The 20,560-nt window shown below is 38.9% G+C and overlaps 1 protein-coding gene across 2 annotated transcripts in view; it reads left to right on the top strand.

The window, feature by feature from the left end:
* Positions 1-20,560, top strand: part of TTC17 (tetratricopeptide repeat domain 17) — a 125,614-nt gene that overhangs the window by 101,562 nt on the left and 3,492 nt on the right. For both annotated transcript variants that reach the window (XM_018059224.1, XM_013969875.2), the window contains one exon: positions 19,614-19,733. In XM_018059224.1, coding sequence (XP_017914713.1) covers positions 19,614-19,733 — 120 coding nt within the window. The remainder of the gene's footprint in view (positions 1-19,613; positions 19,734-20,560) is intronic.

Here is a 20,560-nt window from a genome sequence, read left to right as displayed (position 1 = left end):
TAGGTGAGTGTGGGAACCATCCTAGCCTGGAAGTCTCAAGTTCCATGTAAGAACCAATGCCTCTTATAACAGTCCTGTGGCCTAGAGTCCAAGAGTTCTAACAAGGGACAAGAAATGTCACACAGGGGAAAACTCAGAGCTGGGTCTTTCTACCAGGTCATCACAGTCCACTGGCAGTTTAGAGTCAGGTCATCTTTACCATAAGCAGTGTTGCTTAGTAACATGGGTGACAGTCTACCTTTATTAAGTTTCCAGGGGAACACAGCTGAAAACACAAGATTCATTTCCCACGAATACACATGGACAAAATATTAGGCTTTAGCATTACAGGAAGGTCATAAAATTGAAGTAATAATTTATATTTTTAGTCTGTAATAAATCAAAGATGCATGTTGTACTTTTAGCTAATTACTAAAAGAACAGTTAAAGAATGTATAATTAAGGGAAAATGAAATAATAAAAAACATTTGATTAATTCATAAAGGAGGCCAGGAAGACAAAGGAATGTAAAACAGGTGGGTGAAATAGAATGCAAATAGTAAGATGATAGCAATAAACCCAGTTTATCAGTGATCACAGTAAATTATATAAAAGGATTACATACCTCAGTTAGAATGCTCACATCAGACTAGGTTAAAATGTTGAACCCAATTATATGCTGTTTGCAGATAACACACCTGTAGTAATATACAAAACAGCTGAAATTAAACCGATGGAAAAAAGATAACATCAAATAAATACTAATCAAAAGAAAGCTGTTGTAACTATGCTAATAACAGACAATGTAGAATTGAAGGCAGGAAGCATTACTCTATAGATAAAGACAGTTCATACTGATAAAGTGGTCAGTCCACCAGAATATTGAAAATTGTGTATCTGTACAGAACCAGTATCATAGTTTCACATGATATAGACAGACATTAAACATCAACAGATGTAAAGGGAGCAATGAATCCATGATCAAAATAGACTTTAACATACCTCTTAATAGGTGACAGAACTAAGCAGACAAAAAATATGATACAGAACATCTTGCTCATATACATACTTGACATAACTGATATTCATATCATGCCACATTCAACTGTGACAAAAGTCTTATTTTAAAAATGCATGTGGAACATTTACCATACTGATCACAAGCTGAATCATAAATTAAGCCTCAGTTAAATATTAAACCACTGAAATAATTCACAGTTTATTTTCTAGCTGTAATGGAATTAACCTAGAGAAAAAGATCAGAAAAAAAATAAAGACAGAAAATTCCCAGTGATTTTGATGAGATTACTAGTGTACCTGTCCCTGGTGGCTCAAGATGGTGAAGAATCTGCTGGCAGTGCAGGAAACTCAGGTTCAATTCCTGGGTCAAGAAGATCCCCCTGGGGAAGGGAATGGCTGCCTGATCCAGTATTCTTGCTTAAAGAACTCCATGGACAGAGGAGCCTGTTGAGCTGCACAGGGGTCACAAAGAATTGGTCACAACTGAGCAACTAACACTTTCACTTTCTGAATAACTCACAATTTGGTGAAGAAAGCAAAATTAGAAACTATTTTTAAATGAATGACAATAAAGATCTTGTATATCAAAACTTGTGGGATGCAGCTAAAGCAATGCTTGAGGCAAGTTTGTAGCCCTATAAACTAATGGATATATTAACTTAAAAAAAAAAAAAACAGGCTGAAATTAGTGATCTATGCTTCTATCCCAAAAAGCTAGAAAAAGAACAAAATTATACTGAGATATTTCTTGCCTCTATGTTTGGCAAAAATTCAGAAGTTTGTTAGGATACCCTTGGTGTGACCTTGGGAAAACTGGCACTGCCATACACTGTTGGGAGAAATGCAAAATAGAATAACCTCTCTGAGAGGAATTAGATGCCTAGCAGATTATCTATCTAGCAAGATTATACGTTCATTTACCCATTCATCCAGCAATCCTACTTTTAGGAATATTTCCTAAAAATACAATGGCAAAAAATTTATCTGACAAAAATACCTATGAGTAAGACTGTTGATTGTAACCTGACTTGTATTAGTCAGCAAAAAACAATCAAAATGCCCAGTAGTAGGGGGTTGATTGAATAAACAGTTCACTGTGGTTGTTCATTGTGTGTGAAATCCACACAGTGGAGGCTTCTGCAGCTGTCAAAATGAATGAGGACAATCTCTATAAACTTATATGAAATAATCTCCAGAATATAGCAAGTGAAAAAAAGAACAACAGAAAAAAATTATACCTCAGATTACTACTTATATCTTTTTAAAATAGCAAGTTGTAGGGAAGGAGAATATTTGTAGAAAGAAACATATTTTAAAATGAAAAGACTAACTTTGAAAAAAAATTTTAAATGCTGTCCATGGAAGGAAGATAGAAATAGGGTAGAAAAGACAGGAAATAAAGCTAGCTTTCCTTGAATCAACGTTTTTTTTAACTTTGAAGCCAAATATTTTGCATAATTACAAAAAAATTTTAAATAAGGTAATTCCTAATTAAAAGTAAAATCGAGCCTAACTATGCATTCCATTGGTAGTATAACCACATCAAGAGGAACTATTCCAAGTGACTTTAAAACACAGTTATTTGGCTGCACATTCCTAATGAAATTTATCCTAAGAACAAAGGAAAACCTTATACTGTTTTCAGTAGTACTGTTGCTAATAATATTAATGTTATTCCTTTGGGATTATAGGTGCATGTACTGCAAAGTAAATGAGTAATTTTGTTGGTGATTTGGAAACTGGAATTTTGAATATGGGTGAAAGAACATAGAGATGTGAGAATAATGACGTAAACATCTTTAGTCTTAAACTGAAAGTATTAGTAAGAATTCTTGATATATTTAATTGATATATTTACACATATGCTGGCTTTATTTTGCTGTAGTAGAGTCACTAGCCCAGTATTAGTAAGCACCCTCAGTACCCAGATTGTGGTCTCTAGATACTTTTCCACTTTAAAACAAAGTCTATAATAAAAGACAAAGAAGGGCATTGTGTAATGATAAAGGGATCAATACAAGAAGAGGATATAACATTCATAAACATAAATGCACCCAATACAGGAGCACTTAAATATATAAAGCAAATATTAAAAGACCTAAAGACTGACAGTAATACAATAATAATGGGGGACTTTAATACCCCACTTATATCAGTGGACAAATTAATCACCCAGACAGAAAATCCATAAGGAAACAGTGGCCTTAAATGACATTAGACTACTTGGCTTTAATAGATATCTGTAGGACATTCCAGGCTTCCCTGGTGGCTTAGATGGTAAAGAAACTGCCTGAATTGCAGGAGACCCAGGTTCAATCCCTGGATCGAGAAAATCTTGGGGAGAAGGAAATGGCTACCCACTCCAGTATTCTTGCCTGGAGAATTCCATGGACAGGGGGGCCTGATGGTCTCCAGTCTATAGGGTTGCAAGAGTTGGACACAACTGAGCAACTAACACACACACACACACACACACACACACACACACACACACACACACACATTCCGTCCCCAAAGAGCAGAATACACATTGTTTTCAAGTGCACATGGACCGTTCTCCCGAATGGATCGCATGCTAGGACACAAAACTAGTCCCAGTAAATTTAGGAGCATAGAAGTTATATCAAGTATCTTATCTGACCACAATAGTATGAAAACTAGAGATCAGTTACAAAAGAAAAATGGGAAAAACAGAAACACATGGAGACTAAACATGATACTTAAAAACCAGCAGGTCAATGAAGAAATCAAAGAGATCAGAAAATACCTTGAGACAAATGAAAATAAACAACTTTCCAAAGTCTGTGGGACACAGCAGTAACAGTCACAAGAGGGAATTTTGTAGCAATGCAGGCATACCTCAAGAAACAAAGAAAATCTTAAACATAACCACCTACCATCTAAAGGAATTAGAACAAGAAACAGGGCTTCCCTGGTGGCTCAGTGGTAAAGAATCTGCCAGCAATGCAGAAGACACAGGTTCTACCCCTGGGTCAGGAAGATCCCCTGGAGAAGGATATGGCAACCTACTCCAGCATTCTTGCCTGGGAAAGAAAAAGATAAACCCAGTTGAGCTATTTCAAATCCTGAAAGATGATGCTGTGAAAGAGCTGCACTCAGTATGCCAGCAAATTTGGAAAACTCAGCAGTGGCCACAGGACTGGAAAAGGTCAGTTTTCATTCCAGTCCCAAAGAAAGGCAATGCCAAAGAATGCTCAAACTACCACACAATTGCACTCATCTCACACGCTAGTAAAGTAATGCTCAAAATTCTCCAAACCAGGCTTCAGCAATATGTGAACCATGAACTTCCAGATGTTCTAGCTGGTTTTAGAAAAAGCAGAGGAACCAGAGATCAAATTGCCAGCATGCGCTGGATCATAGAAAAAGCAAGAAAGTTACAGAAAAACATCTATTTCTGCTTTATTGACTCTGCCAAAGCCTTTGACTGTGTGGATCACATAAACTGGAAAATTCTGAGAAAGATGAGAATAACAGACCACCTAACCTGCCTCTTGAGAAACCTCTATGCAGGCCAGGAAGCAACAGTTTGAACTGGACATGGAACAACAGACTGGTTCCAAATAGGAAAAGGAGTACGTCAAGGCTGTATATTGTCACCCTGCTTATTTAACTTATATGCAGAGTACATCATGAGAAACGCTGGGCTGGAAGAAACACAAGCTGCAGTCAAGATTGCTGGGAGAAATATCAATAACCTCAGATATGCAGATGACACCACCCTTATGGCAGAAAGTGAAGAGGAACTAAAAAGCCTCTTGATGAAAGTAAAAGAGGAGAGTGGAAAAGTTGACTTAAAGCTCAACATTGAGAAAACTAAGATCATGGCATCTGGTCCCATCACTTCATGGGAAGTAGATGGGGAAACAATGGAAACAGTGTTGGACTTTATTTTTTGGGGCTCCAAAATCACTGCAGATGGTGACTGCCGCCATGAAATTAAAAGATGCTTACTCCTTGGAAGGAAAATTATGACCAACCTAGATAGCATATTGAAAAGCAGAGACATTACTTTGCCAACAAAGGTCCGTCTAGTCAAGGCTGTGGTTTTTCCATTGGTTATGTATGGATGTGAGAGTTGGACTGTGAAGAAAGCTGAGTGCCGAAGAATTGATGCTTTTGAACTGTGGTGTTAGAGAAGACTCTTGGACTGCAAGGAGATCCAACCAGTCCATCCTAAAGAAGATCAGTCCTGGGTATTCATTGGAAGGACTGATGTTGAAGCTGAAACTCCAGTACTTTGGCCACCTCATGCAAAGAGTTGACCCATTGGAAAAGACCCTGATGCTGGGAGGGATTGGGAGCAGGAGGAAAAGAGGACGACAGAGGATGAGATGGCTGGATGGCATCACTGACTCGATGGACGTGAATCTGAGTGAACTCTGGGAATGGATGATGGACAGGGAGGCCTGGCGTGCTGTGATTCATGGGGTCACAAAGAGTCAGACACGACTGAGTGACTGAACTGAACTGAACTGAAGAAGTTAGGAAATAATAAAGATAGGAGAAGTAGAGACAAAGCAAAAAAATAGAAAAGATCAGAGAAACCAAGAACTTTTTTTTTGTAAAGATAAAAGTAATAAGACTTTATCCAGGCTCATCAAGGATAAAAGAGAAAGGATCCAAATGAGAGAAATGAAAACATATCACAGATATACAGTCATAAGAGAATACTACGGAAAAAAAAATAGAGACTACTACGAACAGTTATATGCCAAGAAACTGGATAACCTAGAAGAAGAAATGGATAAATTTCTAGAAACATACAGTCTTCCATGACTCAATCAGGAAGAAACAGATAATCTGAACAGATCAACTACTAGTATTAAAATTGAATCCGTAATCAAGAAACTACAAAAAACAAAAGTCCAGGACTAGATAGCTTCACAGGGCAAGTCTGTCAAACATACAAAGAAAAGTTAATACTTACCCCTTTCAAAGTATTCCAAAAAATTGAAGAGACGGCAGTGCTCCCAAATTCATTCCACGGGACAACCATTACCTTGTGTACATGAGTATGACCATGAGTTGCTGATAAATGTTGAATCTAGGTGGTGCGCACATGGAGTTCATTATATTGTTTCCTTTTTTTGTATATGCATTTGAAATTGTTCATTCTAAAACACCTAAAAGGTGTAGTCACAACGGTGAGCAAAGAAATGGCATATCAAAAAATGAGTAGGCAAATTTTTAAAAATTACATACATCTTAAGCTAAAAATATGTTTGTGTAACTAAGTCAAATGCCCAGTGGATGAGTTAGATAGATTTAGCCACAATTAAGTAATCAGTGAATTGCAAACTTTATGTAAAAAATTACCTGGAGTATTATAAGGAAATAAGCAAATCCACAGATTCAGGAAGCACCAGGTGTCCCAAACTGGGTAAATAGAAAGAAATCCACGCCAAGATGCATCATGGCAAAGATAAAAGATATCTTCAGAGTGTCTGTTTCAGTCAGGACCCTGTCAGGAAAACAGAAACATCATTACGTATCTCAAAAAACAAATTTAATTTAGAGAACTGATTACAGGCAGACCTAGTTGTATTGCACTTCGCTTTATTGTGCTTGGCAGATGCTGCGTTTTTTGCAAATTGAAAGTTTGTGGGAACCCTGTCTTGAGCAAATCTGTTGGTGCGGTTTTCACTTCCTCTGTGTCACATTTTGGTAATTCTCACAATACTTTGAACTTTTTCATTACGACTTCTGTTACGGTGATCCCTGACCAGTGATCTTTGATGTTACTGTTCCCACTCACTGAAGGTTCAGCTGATTGTCACAATTTTTTAGCAAGGAGGTATTTTTAATGAAGGTATGTACATAGTTTTGTTTTTTCTTTTTTTAGGGCTTCCTGGGTAGCTCAAACAGTTAAGAATCTGCCTGCAGTGCAGGAGACCTGGGTTCAGTCCCTGGGTCAGGAAGATCCCCTGGAGAAGGGTGTGGCAACCCACTCCAGTATTCTTGCCTGGAGAATTCCATGGACAGAGGAGCTTGGTGGGCTCCAGTCCATGGGGTCACAAACGACTGGACGACTACAACACAGCACATATTTTTTTAGACACAGTGCTACTGCACGCATAATAGACTATAGTATTAAATGTAAACGTAACTTCTATATGTACTAGGAAACCAAAAAGTTTGTGTGACTCGCTTTTTTGCAGTATTCACTTTATTGTAGAGGTCTGTAACCAAGCAGTATCTCTGAGACATGACTGTACACTGTGGTGGAGGGCTGAAAAAGAGAAAAGGAAACACTTAAGTAAATCAGAGAGATGCACTGTAGGGAGTGGGAAGGCAAACCCTTGGGGTTTCTGAAATCTTGAGTTCACAGGTAAGAACTCTGGGTGAACTAGAGTTCCTGCTTCGGAGGAGGGAGCACAGGCTGGCCACTGGGTCTGGAAGTGTTGCCAGAATGAGCAACTGGAATAGCATACCAACTGAGGGAAAAAATCTCACTCCTTCTCACCTTCCAATGCCTAGCACACATTTGCAGAGCTCAACAAGAAGCCCGCTAGCAAAGGAGAAATGTGGTTTGTAGTGTTCAGCCACAACTTCACAAAGCAGATTGTACAATTTTGGATTTGCATCTGAGAGGAACTAGCTTAAGAAATATAACAGCAGCCATTCATTCAACAAATATGTAGCAAAGGCCTGCTTTGTGCACAATACTTTTCAAGGGCTTGGCGTATATCAGTGAAGAAAAATTAAGACAAAGATCTCTGCCCTCATGGAGACAGAAAGGACAGATTTCCTATAGAGGAATGTGATTGAATGTTTCTCATAGCAACTGTCTAATCCAGATGACAGTTTTGGAAGGATACCGGGCCCCCTAGAATTGTGGCCCCTACAATGACAAAGAGTAAAGGCACTTAAAGAACTGGAAAAAGTTGACCAAGAGCCCCACCCTAAAGGAGCTTTTCTGTATGATAACTAAAGAAAAGCTATCTGAAGCAAAGGAAGATTTACTAAGCAAATAAAATTACACAGGTATACAAACCCAAACACACACCGTAGAAAACAGTTTGAGATTTCTTTTTTAATGATGAGACAAATTCTGGACAAATGTACATTTGAGAATGGGATAAACAGAGTTAAGGTATTTAAAGGCCCTTTTCGTGTTCAGGAGGGGTAAGTTAGCATGTTGCTTGGACTTTAAGTTAAAAATTGCGTAGAAATTTAATTGCTTTTAAAAAATGTGCAAATCCCAAACCTGTGAGGATAAAATAATGGAGTAAGAGGAGAAGGACAAAAAAAAAAAAAAACAAATGCCACCCAAAAAAGGAAAAAAGCATTCAAGAATTTGGATAAAAGAAACCAAGAAATATAATAGTCTTTAAAATAATCTACAGTGTAAATCACACTAATGTCAAATTGGAAATTTTTTAAAGGAGCTACATATATTTTTTAAGTCATACCTAAAACATAATAGAAATGTTGAAAATAATGGGAAAATACTAATCAAAAATGAATATACTACCAAAAGGTAGTAAAGACAGTTACATTAATTACCTGAAAAGATATATTTCAGAGCAGAAAAATTATTAGGGTCAAAGAGAATGACCATATAATGATAAAAGCTTTAATTCACCAGAAATATATACCAGAAAAAGAAGTGCAAAAAGCAAGATGGTTGTCTCAAGAGGCCTTACAAATAGCTGAGAAAAGAAGAGAAGTGAAAGGCAAAGGAGAAAAGGAAAGATATATCCATCTGAATGCAGAGTTCCAAAGAATACCAAAGAGAGATAAGAAAGCCTTCCTGAGTTATCAGTGCAAAGAAATAGAGGAAAACAATAGAATGGGAAAGACTAGAGATCTCTTCAAGAAAATAAGAGGTACCAAGGGAACATTTCATGCAAAGATGGGCTCAATAAAGGACAGAAACAGTATGGACCTAACAGAAGCAGAAGATATTAAGAGGTGACAAGAATACACAGAAGAACTATACAAAAAAGATCTTAGTGACCCAGATAACCACAGTGTTGTTATCACTCACCTGGACCCAGACATCATGGAGTGCAAAGTCAAGTGGGCCTTAGGAAGCATCATTACAAACAGAGCTAGTGGAGGTGAAGGAATTCCAGCTGAGCTATTTCAAATCCTAAAAGATGATGCTGTGAAAGTGCTGCATTCAATATGCCAGCAAATTTGGAAAACTCAGCAGTGACCACAGGACTGGAAAAGGTCAGTTTTCATTCCATTCCCAAAGAAGGGCAATGCCAAAGAATGTTCAAACTACCATACAATTGCAGTCATCTCACACACTAGCAAAGTAATACTCAAAATTCTCCAAGCTAGGCTTCAACAGTACTTGAACCGAGAACTCCAGATGTTCAAGCTGGATTTAGAAAAGGCAGAGGAACCAGAGGTCAATTGCCAACATCTGTTGGATCATCGAAAAAGCAAGAGTTCCAGAAAAATGCCTACTTCTATTTCATTGACCATGCTAAAACCTTTGTGTGGATCACAACAAACTGTGGAAAGTTCTTCAAGAGATGAGAATAGCAGATCACCTAGGCTGCCTCCTGAGAAATCTGTATACAGATCAAGAAGCAACAGTTAGAACCAGACATGGAATGACGGACTGGTTCCAAGTTGGGAAAGGAGTACAACAAGGTTGTATGTATAATGTCACCCTGTTTATTTAACTTGTATGCAGAGTACATCATGCAAAATGTGAGGCTTGATTCCAGCACAAGCTGGAATCAAGATTGCAGGGAGAAATATCAATAACCTCAGATATGCAGATGAAACCACCCTTATGGTAGAAAGCAAAGAGGAACTAAAGAGTCTCTTGATGAATCTGAAAGAGGAGAGTGAAAAAGTTGGCTTAAAACTTAGCATTCAGAACTCTAAGATCATGGCATCCAGTCCCATCATTTCATAGCATAGATGAGAAAACAGTGGAAATAGTGACAGACTTTATTTTCTTGGGCTCCAGAATCACTGCAGATGGTGACTGCAGCCGTGAAATTAAAAACAGTTGCTCCTTGGAAGAAAAGTTACGATAAACCTAGACAGCATATTAAAAAGCAGAAATATTACTTTGCCAACAAAGGTCCGTATAGTCATGGTTTTTCCAGTAGTCATGTATGGATGTGAGAGCTGGACCATAAAGAAAGCTGAGCACCAAAGAATTGATGCTTTTGCACTGTGGTGTTGGAGAAGATTCTTGAGAGTCCCTTGGACTGCAAGGAGATCCAACCAGTCAACCCTAAAGGAAATCAGTCCTGAATATTCATTGAAAGGACTGATGTTGAAGCTGAAGCTCCAGTACTTTGGCCACTTGATGCAAAGAAGTGACTCATTAGAAAAGACCAGATGCTGGGAAAGATTGAAGGCAGCTGGAGAAGGGGACGACAGAGGATGAGATGGTTGGATGGCATCACCGACTCGATGGACCTGAGTTTGAGTGAACTCCAGGAGTTGGTGATGGACGGGGAAGCCTGGCGTGCTGTAGTCCTTGGGGTCGCAAAGAGTCAAACACTACTGAGCAACTGAACTGACTGATAATGATAACCTTATGCATACCCAGTAAGATAACTTCAAAATATATAAAGCAGAAAATGATTGATTTAATGAAACAACCTGACAAACCAACACACACACACACCTTTTTCTGCTGCTGATAAGCCAGTCAGTCCATTCGAATTTATATTCATAAGTATATTAGCCTGTGGTCTAGCTTCAGGAGAAGCTAAAATTTCATCACCCAAATTAAAGGAGAAAAATTATGAAATCATTTCAGTAGATTGCATTTGATAAAATTCAGTACATTCATGAACTAAAGGTAGTACAAATTAAGAATAGAGAAGAATTTCTTTAATCTGATGAGAAGAATCCACAAAACATTTTTATCAAAGATAATTCTTAATGGAAGAAGTATTTTAAATAATTCTTTGAAGTCAGGAAAAAGAATGCCCACCATTACCCCTTCTTCTCAGCATTGTACTAAAAGTTCTAGCATAAGTATTAGGAAGAAAAAAAAAAACATGTTATTCAGAAATGATGTGATTATCTGCATAGCAAACCTAAAAGACACACACATTTTTAGATAACACATTTTAGAATGTGTTATCAAGGTAGTTGCCTGTAAAGTCAGTAAATAAAAATGTTACATTTCTATACAGCAGCAATAAATACTAGAAAACATAATTTTAACTTGTAGTTACTTTGTTACAAAAATATAGTTCTCCCCAAAAAAATTTATATAAAATTCCCAGTACTAAATCTAACCAGAAAGTCATAAGGCCTATGTGCAGAAAGTGATAAAACTTTACTGAAAGACATTTTAAAAGACCTAAATAAGCAGAAGGGTATGTAATGTTCATGGATAAGAACATACATACCATAAACATATCAGTTTTCCACAATTTGATTTATAAAGTCAATTCTGTTATAATCAAAATAACAGGTTTTGGGGTTTTTTATGGCTCTTGAATAGCAGATCTTTACATTTATATGGAAGAGTAAAAAATAGATATGACATTCATGAAAAGAATAAGGTTGTTGAGAATTGCCTTACTTTTATGAAAAATTATAAAATGAAACATTGTGCCATTTACTCAAGGAGTAAACAAAAATAACAAAGGTGAATAAAAGCCTGTATAACTGTCTCTAGCTTACATGAAGCTATGCAAGATCAGTGGGGAGGTAAGGGTTATTCAGGAAGCTTTCTAGGGCAGTTACTTAATTTCAGTCGGCCCCTCACATCCTACACAAAAAATGAATTCCACACGAATTAAGGATTCAAGCATCAAAAACAAAACTTTAAAAATTAAAATATGAGAGATGATCTTTCTGGCCTTGAAGTACAAAAAGGTTTCTTGAAGAAGATTATAAAAGCACAAGCCAGAGAAGAGAATGTTAATAAGTTCAACTACATTAACATTTAAAATGTTTTAATTAAAGATTTTTTTTAATGAAAAAGAAGCCAGAGTAAGGAAAATTCATGTAACACTCTTAGTTTATAAGGATTAATATGCAGAGCATGGAAATAAAGTGATGAGAAAGATAAATAAGATAGAAAAAAGGTATAGAAAAGATATTAACAGACATTCGACAGAAAACAGTAAGACCAATGTGTCTATGACCAATAAATAAACAGTTCTTAATCTCACTAATAGGAAATGCAGATTAAGGCTACAGTAAGATACTGTTTCACCCCCACTGATAATACTAAGAATTAGAAAGGGTAGAAAGCAGGAGGCACTTTTAAACATTGCTGGTAGGACTGTAACTTGTCGTAAAACCTTTAGGAAGCAATTTGACTTTCTCTTGGACATTGGCACATCCCGGGATGTAGCAGCTCCACTCCCATGTATATAGACTAGAGAAACTCTTTGCACATTTACTAACAACAGGAAGTAACGCAAACTCCTCCCCCCATTTACAGAAAATGGATAAACACATTATGGTATATTCACTTAATGGACGTTTAATTGTGTAAAGGAAATTGAGTGAACTAAGAACTACATTCAGCAACATGGAGTGCTTAAGAGTGTTGAGTAAAAACCCCCAAGTCCCAGAAGACTGCTTACAGTATTATACCATTTTTCTAATGCACAGGAAGAAGTCAACTAAGCATTGTATTGTTGGGGTAAATATGTGTATGTGTGTGATAGAACAGTGTTTAAAAAGAGCAGTGGAAATCAAATCAATAAAATTAGAAATGAAAATGGAGAGATCACAACAGACAACACAGAAATACAAAGGATCATAAGAGATCTACTATCAGCAATTATATGCCAATAAAATGGACAATGCGGAAGAAATGGACAAATTCTTAGAAAAGTACAACTTTCCAAAACTGAACCGGGAAGAAATAGAAAATCTTAATAGACCCATCACAAGCACAGAAATTGAAACTGTAATCAGAAATCTTCCAGCAAACAAAAGCCCAGGTCCAGACGGCTTCACAGCTGAATTCTACCAAAAATTTAGAGAAATGCTAACACCTATCCTACTCAAACTCTTCAAGAAAATTGCAGAGAAAGGTAAACTTCCAAACTCATTCTATGAGGCCACCATCACCCTAATACCAAAACCTGACAAAGATGCCACAAAAAAAGAAAACTACAGGCCAATATCACTGATGAACATAGATGCAAAAATCCTTAACAAAATTCTAGCAATCAGAATCCAACAACACATTTAAAAGATCATACACCATGACCAAGTGGGCTTTATCCCAGGGAGGCAAGGATTGTTCAATATCCGCAAATCAATCAATGTAATTCACCACATTAACAAATTGAAAAATAAAAGCCATATGATTATCTCAATAGATGCAGAGAAAGCCTTTGACAAAATTCAACATCCATTTATGATAAAAACTCCAGAAAGCAGGAATAGAAGGAACATACCTCAACATAATAAAAGCTATATATGACAAACCCACAGCAAACATTATCCTCAATGGTGAAAAATTGAAAGCATTTCCCCTAAAGTCAGGAACAAGACAAGGGTGCCCACTTTCACCGCTACTGTTCAACATATTCTGAAAGTTTTGACCACAGCAATCAGCAGAAAAAGAAATAAAAGGAATCCAAATTGGAAAAGAAGAAGTAAAACTCTCACTGTTTGCAGATGACATGATCCTCTAAGAAAACCCTCATAGAAAACCCTAAAGACTCCACCAGAAAATTACTAGAGCTAATCAATGAATATAGTAAAGTTGCGGGGTATAAAATCAACACACAGAAATCCCTTGCATTCCTATACACTAATAATGAGAAAGTAGAAAAAGAAATTAAGGAAACAATTCCATTCACCATTGCAGCGAAAAGAATAAAATACTTAGGAATATATCTACCTAAAGAAACTAAAGACCTATATATAGAAAACTATAAAACACTGATGAAAAAAATCAAAGAGGACACTAATAGATGGAGAAATATACCATGTTCACGGATCAGAAGAATCAATACTACCCAAAGCAATCTACAGATTCAGTGCAATCCCTATCAAGCTACCAGCGGTATTCTTAACAGAGATAAAACAAATAATTTCAAGATTTGTATGGAAATACAAAAACCCTCGAATAGCCAAAGCAACCTTGAGAAAGAAGAATGGAACTGGAGGAATCAACCTGCCTGACTTCAGGCTCTACTGCAAAGCCACAGTCATCAAGACAGTATGGTATTGGCACAAAGACAGAAATATAGATCAATGGAACAAAATAGAAAGCCCAGAGATAAATCCACACACCTATGGACACCTTATCTTCAACAAAGGAGGCAAGAATATATAATGGATTAAAGACAGTCTCTTTAACAAGTGGTGCTGGGAAAACTGGTAAACCACTTGTGAAAGAATGAAACTAGAACACTTTCTAACACCATTCACAAAAATAAACTCAAAATGGATTAAAGATCTAAACCTAAGACCAGAAACTATAAAACTCCTAGAGGAGAACATAGGCAAAACACTCTCTGACATAAATCACAGCAGGATCCTCTGTGATCCACCTCCCAGAATACTGGAAATAAAAGCAAAAATAAACAAATGGGATCTAATTAAAATTAAAAGCTTCTGCACAACAAAGGAAACTATAAGCAAGGTGAAAAGACAGCCTTCAGAATGGGAGAAAATAATAGCAAATGAAGCAACTGACAACTAATCTCAAAAATATACAAGCAACTTATGCAGCTCAATTCTAGAAAAATAAATGACCCAATCAAAAAATGGACCAAAGAACTAAATAGACATTTCTCCAAAGAAGACATACGGATGGCTAACAAACACATGAAAAGATGCTCAACATCACTCATTATCAGAGAAATGAAAATCAAGACCACAGTGAGGTACCATTTCACACCAGTCAGAATGGCTGCGATCCAAAAGTCTACAAGCAATAAATGCTGGAGAGAGTGTGGAGAAAAGGGGACCGTGTTACACTGTTGGTGGGAATGCAAACTAGTACAGCCACTATGGAGAAGTGTGGAGATTCCTTAAAAAATTGCAAATAGAACTGCCTTATGACCCAGCAGTCCCACTGCTGGGCATACACATTGAGGAAACCAGAACTGAAAGAGACACATGTACCCCAGTGTTTATCGCAGCACTGTTTATAATAGCCAGGACATGGAAGCAACCTAGATGTCCATCAGCAGATGAATGGATAAGGACGCTGTGGTACATATACACAATGGAGTATTACTCAGCCATTAAAAAGAATACATTTGAATCGGTTCTAATGAGGTAGCTGAAACTGGAGCCTGTTATACAGAGTGAAGTAAGCCAGAAAGAAAAACACCAATACAGTATACTAACACATATATATGGAATTTAGAAAGATGGTAATGATAACCCTGTATGTGAGACAGCAAAAGAGACACAGATGTATAGAACAGACTTTTGGACTCTGTGGGAGAGGGAGAGGGTGGGATGATTTGGGAGAATGGCACTGAAACATGTATACTATCATGTAAGAAACCAATCGCCAGTCTAGGTTCGATACAGGATACAGGATGCTCGGGGCTGGTGCACTGGGATGACCCGGAGAGATGATGTGGGGAGGGAGGTGGGAGGGGGGGTTCAAGGTTGGGAACTCATGTACACCCATGGTGGATTCATGTCAATGTATGGCAAAACCAATACAGTATTGTAAAGTTAAATAAATAAATAAAAAGTTAAAAAATAAATAAATAAAAAGAGCAGTGGGATCATAAACACAACACTTGGGATAATGTATGCCTCTGGAGCAAAGCCAGGAGGACAGCACCGTGAGAGAACACACAGGTAGATGCAAGGTAACTCACCACCCTGCCACCACCATTTACAGAAAGTAGAGAAACATATCATAGTATATTCACCTAGTGGACAATGTAATTGTGCAGCAAGGAAATTGCATGAACTAAAAACTACATTCAGCCTCATGGGTGAATCTTATGAGGGTAGTAGTTTCTGGGATATTTATTATTTTATGCTTTACAGCATAAGTGTATATTTTAAATAATTACATATTATCTATGTGTATATATTTATAACACACATATATAACCTATATATGTGTTCCTTGGAGTGTGTCATATATTGGCAGTAAGTGTGTTAGTCAGTCAGTCACGTCCGACTCTTTGTGACCCCGTGGACTGCAGCCCACCAGACTCTTCTGTCCATGGAATTTTTCAGGCAAGAATATTGGAGTGGGTTGCCATCTCCTGCTCCAGGTATGTTCTTTGGAATGTGTCAGATATTGGCAGTAAAGAAAGATAATTTTATTTTCTTAAAAAAAACACACACACACACAACAAAAGAATCCTTTTGATAAGCCAGTCAGAAGGATCAAGTCATTAAGAAGGAGGGGTACATCAGGGTAGCTTCAGAGTTACTGTCATGTTACACCAAGAAGCAATGGAGCAATGCCAGCAGATTATTCAAGGAAAGAATGGGCCACGGTTATATCCAGCCAGTTGTGTTTCAGGCATAAAGGCTACAGACAAAGTTCTGAACATACTCGATTGTATTAGTTTGTTAGGGCTGCCATAACAATACTGCCGGCTGCTGCTGCTGCTAAGTCGCTTCAGTCGTGTCCGACTCTGTGCAGCCCCATAGACGGCAACGCACCAGGCTCCCCCGTCCCTGAGATTTTCCAGGCAAGAACACTGGAGTGGTTGCCAGTGTTCTTGCCAATGCGTGAAAGTGAAAGTGAAGTCGCTCAGTCATGTCTCGACTCGTAGCTACCCCATGGACTGCAGCCTACCAGGCTCCTCTGTCCATGGGATTTTCCAGGCAAGAGCACTGGAGTGGGGTGCCAGTGCCTTCTCCTTCATTTCTTCTACTACTGCCGACAAGGTGACTGAAACAACAGAAATGTATCCTCTCAGTGCTGGAGGCTGCAAGTTGGGGATCCAGGTACCGGCAGGGTTGTTTCCTTCTGAGGCCTCTCTCCTTGGCTTGCAGCTGGCTACCCTCTAGGCAGCTCTTCAAGTGGTCATCGTCTGCACAGAGGACACTGATGTATCTCCTTCTCTTCTATAAATCCACTTACATTAGACTTTGTTGTTTGTTCACTAAGTCGTGTCCGACTCTTTTGCCACCCCATGGACTATAGTCCACCAGGCTCCCCTGGCAAGAATACTGGAGTGGGTTGCCATTTCCTCTTCCAGGGGATCTTCCTGACCCAGGGATCGAACACGCATCTCCTGCATTGCAGGCAAATTCTTTCCTGCTGAGCCACCTAGAAAGCCAGTTACATTAGATTAGGGCCCTACAATAATGACCTCATTTTTAACTTAGTATGCTCTCTAAAGACTCTTATTTCTAAATACAGTTGCATTCTGAGATACTAGGGATTGAGACTTGAACATATAACTCTGGGCAGACACAATTCACCCCATGACAACAGTCTCAGAGAATAATTTTCCTATTAACCCTTCTTAAGAAAACTATTAAAAGATAAACTTTAGCCAACCAAGAGATGACTAGAAAAGCCACACAAAAGTAATGTCAGTAATCAAGGAATATATTTACATGTAGAACCAACACAAAAACAAGGCAGGAAATAGTATTTATATCACCCTATGTGCCCCGCCAATGAAAAATGATAGAATTACCAAAAAAATAGATTGAAAGAACAAAACAAGATAGGAAGCAGAGTAAGTTTTCCAGTTGCCTCAACCAGAATGGCTGGGAATTAGAAACATCCATCAAAAGGGGTAAATGAAACAGGGAAATTAAAAATTAGATGTAGATTAGAGCTATATCAAATCCTGAAAGATGATGCTGTGAAAGTGCTGCACGCAGTATGCCAGCAAATTTGGAAAACTCAGCTGTGGCCACAGGACTGGAAAAGGTCAGTTTTCATTCCAGTCCCAAAGAAAGGCAATGCCAAAGAATGCTCAAACTACCACACAATTGCACTCATCTCACACGCTAGTAAAGTAATGCTCAAAATTCTCCAAGCCAGGCTTCAGCAATACATGAACCATGAACTTCCAGATGTTCAAGCTGGTTTTAGAAAAGGCAGAGGAACCAGAGATCAAATTGCCAACATGCACTGGGTCATCGAAAAAGCAAGAGAATTCCAGAAAAATGTCTATTTCTGCTTTATTGACTCTGCCAAAGCCTTTGACTGTGTGGATCACAATAAACTGGAAAATTCTGAAAGAGATGGGAATACCAGACCACCTGACCTGCCTCTTGAGAAACCTCTATGCAGGCCAGGAAGCAACAGTTAGAACTGGACATGGAACAACAGACTGGTTCCAAATAGGAAAAGGAGTACGTCAAGGCTGTATATTGTCACCCTGCTTATTTAACTTATATGCAGAGTACATCATGAGAAACACTGGGCTGGAAGAAGCATAAGCTGGAATCAAGATTGCTGGGAGAAATATCAGTAATCTCAGATATGCAGATGACACCACCCTTATGGCAGAAAGTGAAGAGGAACTAAAAAGCCTCTTGATGAGTGAAAAAGAGTGGAAAAGTTGGCTTAAAGCTCAACATTCAGAAAACGAATATCATGGCATCTGGTCCCATCACTTCATGGGAAATAGATGGGGAAACAGTGGAAACAGTGTTGGACTTTATTTTTGGGGGCTCCAAAATGACTGCAGATGGTGACTGCAGCCATGAAATTCAAAGATGCTTACTCCTTGGAAGAGTTACGACCAACCTAGATAGCATATTGAAAAGCAGAGACATTACTTTGCCAACAAAGGTCTGTTTAGTCAAGGCTATGGTTTTTCCAGTGGTCATGTGTGGATGCGAGAGTTGGACTGTGAAGAAAGCTGAGTGCCAGAGAATTGATGCTTTTGAACTGTGGTGTTGAAGAAGACTGTTGAGAGTCCCTTGAATGCAAGGAGATCCAACCAGTCCATTCTAAAGGACATCAGTCCTGGGTGTCCTTTGGAAGGAATGATACTGAAGCTGAAACTCCAGTACTTTGGCCACCTCATGCGAAGAGTTGACTCATTGGAAAAGACTCTGATGATGGGAGGGATTGGGGGCAGGGGGAAAAGGGGACGACAGAGGATGATGAGATGGCTGGATGGCATCACCGACTCTATGGACATGAGTTTGAGTGAACTCTGGGAGTTGGTGATGGACAGGGAGGCCTGGCATGCTGCAGTTCATGGGGTCGCAGAGAGTCAGACCCAACTGAGCAACTGAACTGAACTGAATAGCCATCTGGAAAAAAAATAAATTGGAGCCTTATCTTTTACTTTACACCAAGTTAAATTCTAAGTGGATCAAATATTTAAGTGTGAAAAGTGAAACTAGAAAAGTTCTGAGGAAAACACATGGTAAAAATTCTTGATAACCTTGGACTAAACAAGACTTTCCTAACTACAGCTGAAAATCCAGAACCCACTGGAAATAGACTAATAAACTGAACTGTGTAGAAGTTTAAGATTTGAAAACTATGATCCAGAGAGGTTAAATGTTTATTAAAAAGGCTGTAATACTAGAATCAGGCCTGTGGGATGGTTACTAAGGTCAATGAGAGGGTGAGCGTAAGGTGCGAGGCAGACCACCAGCACCAGGTAAATAGCTAAATGGTCATTAACTTGCGTTGCAATTCCTAATCTTGGTGGTAAATTAGTATGTTATTTAAGAGACATCAGCTTTAACTGACCTTTCCTTTGTAGAACCAGACGTCCTGGGTCCTTTCCAGCATGGCAGCCCTCTACTGGAGAGTGAAAGGCCAAGGAAAGAAGGCGATTGACTGCCTGCGCCAGGCCCTCCATTATGCCCCACACCAGATGAAGGTGAGTGGGGCTCCGAGGGTGTGAATTCCCATCCCTCAGCCATTTCCTGTGCCCACTGCTTTATTCTGAGGTTTCATCAACCTTCCTCATGCTCAGAAAGCAGCAGAAGGCGAAGGGTGGAGAAGCTTAACGACCCACTTGTGCTGCCACAAGCCTGAGCCACACCCACCGTCATGGCCTCCTTACCTCAGCAAGAGGGGCCATCGGGGAGGGGCTTCAGGATCCTGGAAAAACGCTGTATCAGGAACAGGCGTGGCTGAGTCGTAAATGCAGCTCTAAGTGCAACTCTGCCTCTTGCTACCTTTGTGATCACCTTTGTGACCTCTCAGTACCTGTGTGACCTTAGGCAAGTTCTTAAACCTCTGTGACCTCATATAATGACATGTCTCTGTGGGTGTCCAGCAAGGACAAACGTGGGTCTTTTTTTCTGTTCTTCTGTATCTCCTATGGAAGAACCCAGTGATACAGAATAATGGTGTATAGATACCAGTTGCTCAGGTTACGCATCTAAAGGGGGCTTCCCAGGTGGCGCTAGTGGTAAAGAACCCGCCCAACGGTGCAGGAGACACAGGAGACTTGGGTTCTATCCCTGGGCCAGGAAGATCCCCTGGAGGAGGGCATAGCATCCCACTCCAGTGTTCTTGCCTGGAGAATCCCACGGACAGAGGAGCCTGGCAGGCTACAGTCCATAGGGTTACAAAGAGTTGGACACTCCTGAAGCGGCTGAGCACACATCTAAAGGGAGTTAATATTTGTGATAATGATACTGCAGCTTTTTTAGCCCATCATCCTATGCTCTATACTTCTGGCTATCACTAGGCTCCGCA

The sequence above is a fragment of the Capra hircus genome, chromosome 15, assembly GCF_001704415.2.
Source record: "Capra hircus breed San Clemente chromosome 15, ASM170441v1, whole genome shotgun sequence".
Lineage (NCBI taxonomy): Eukaryota > Metazoa > Chordata > Mammalia > Artiodactyla > Bovidae > Capra > Capra hircus.
Note: the sequence above shows the minus strand (reverse complement) of the source record. Positions and strands in the feature narration are given on the sequence as shown.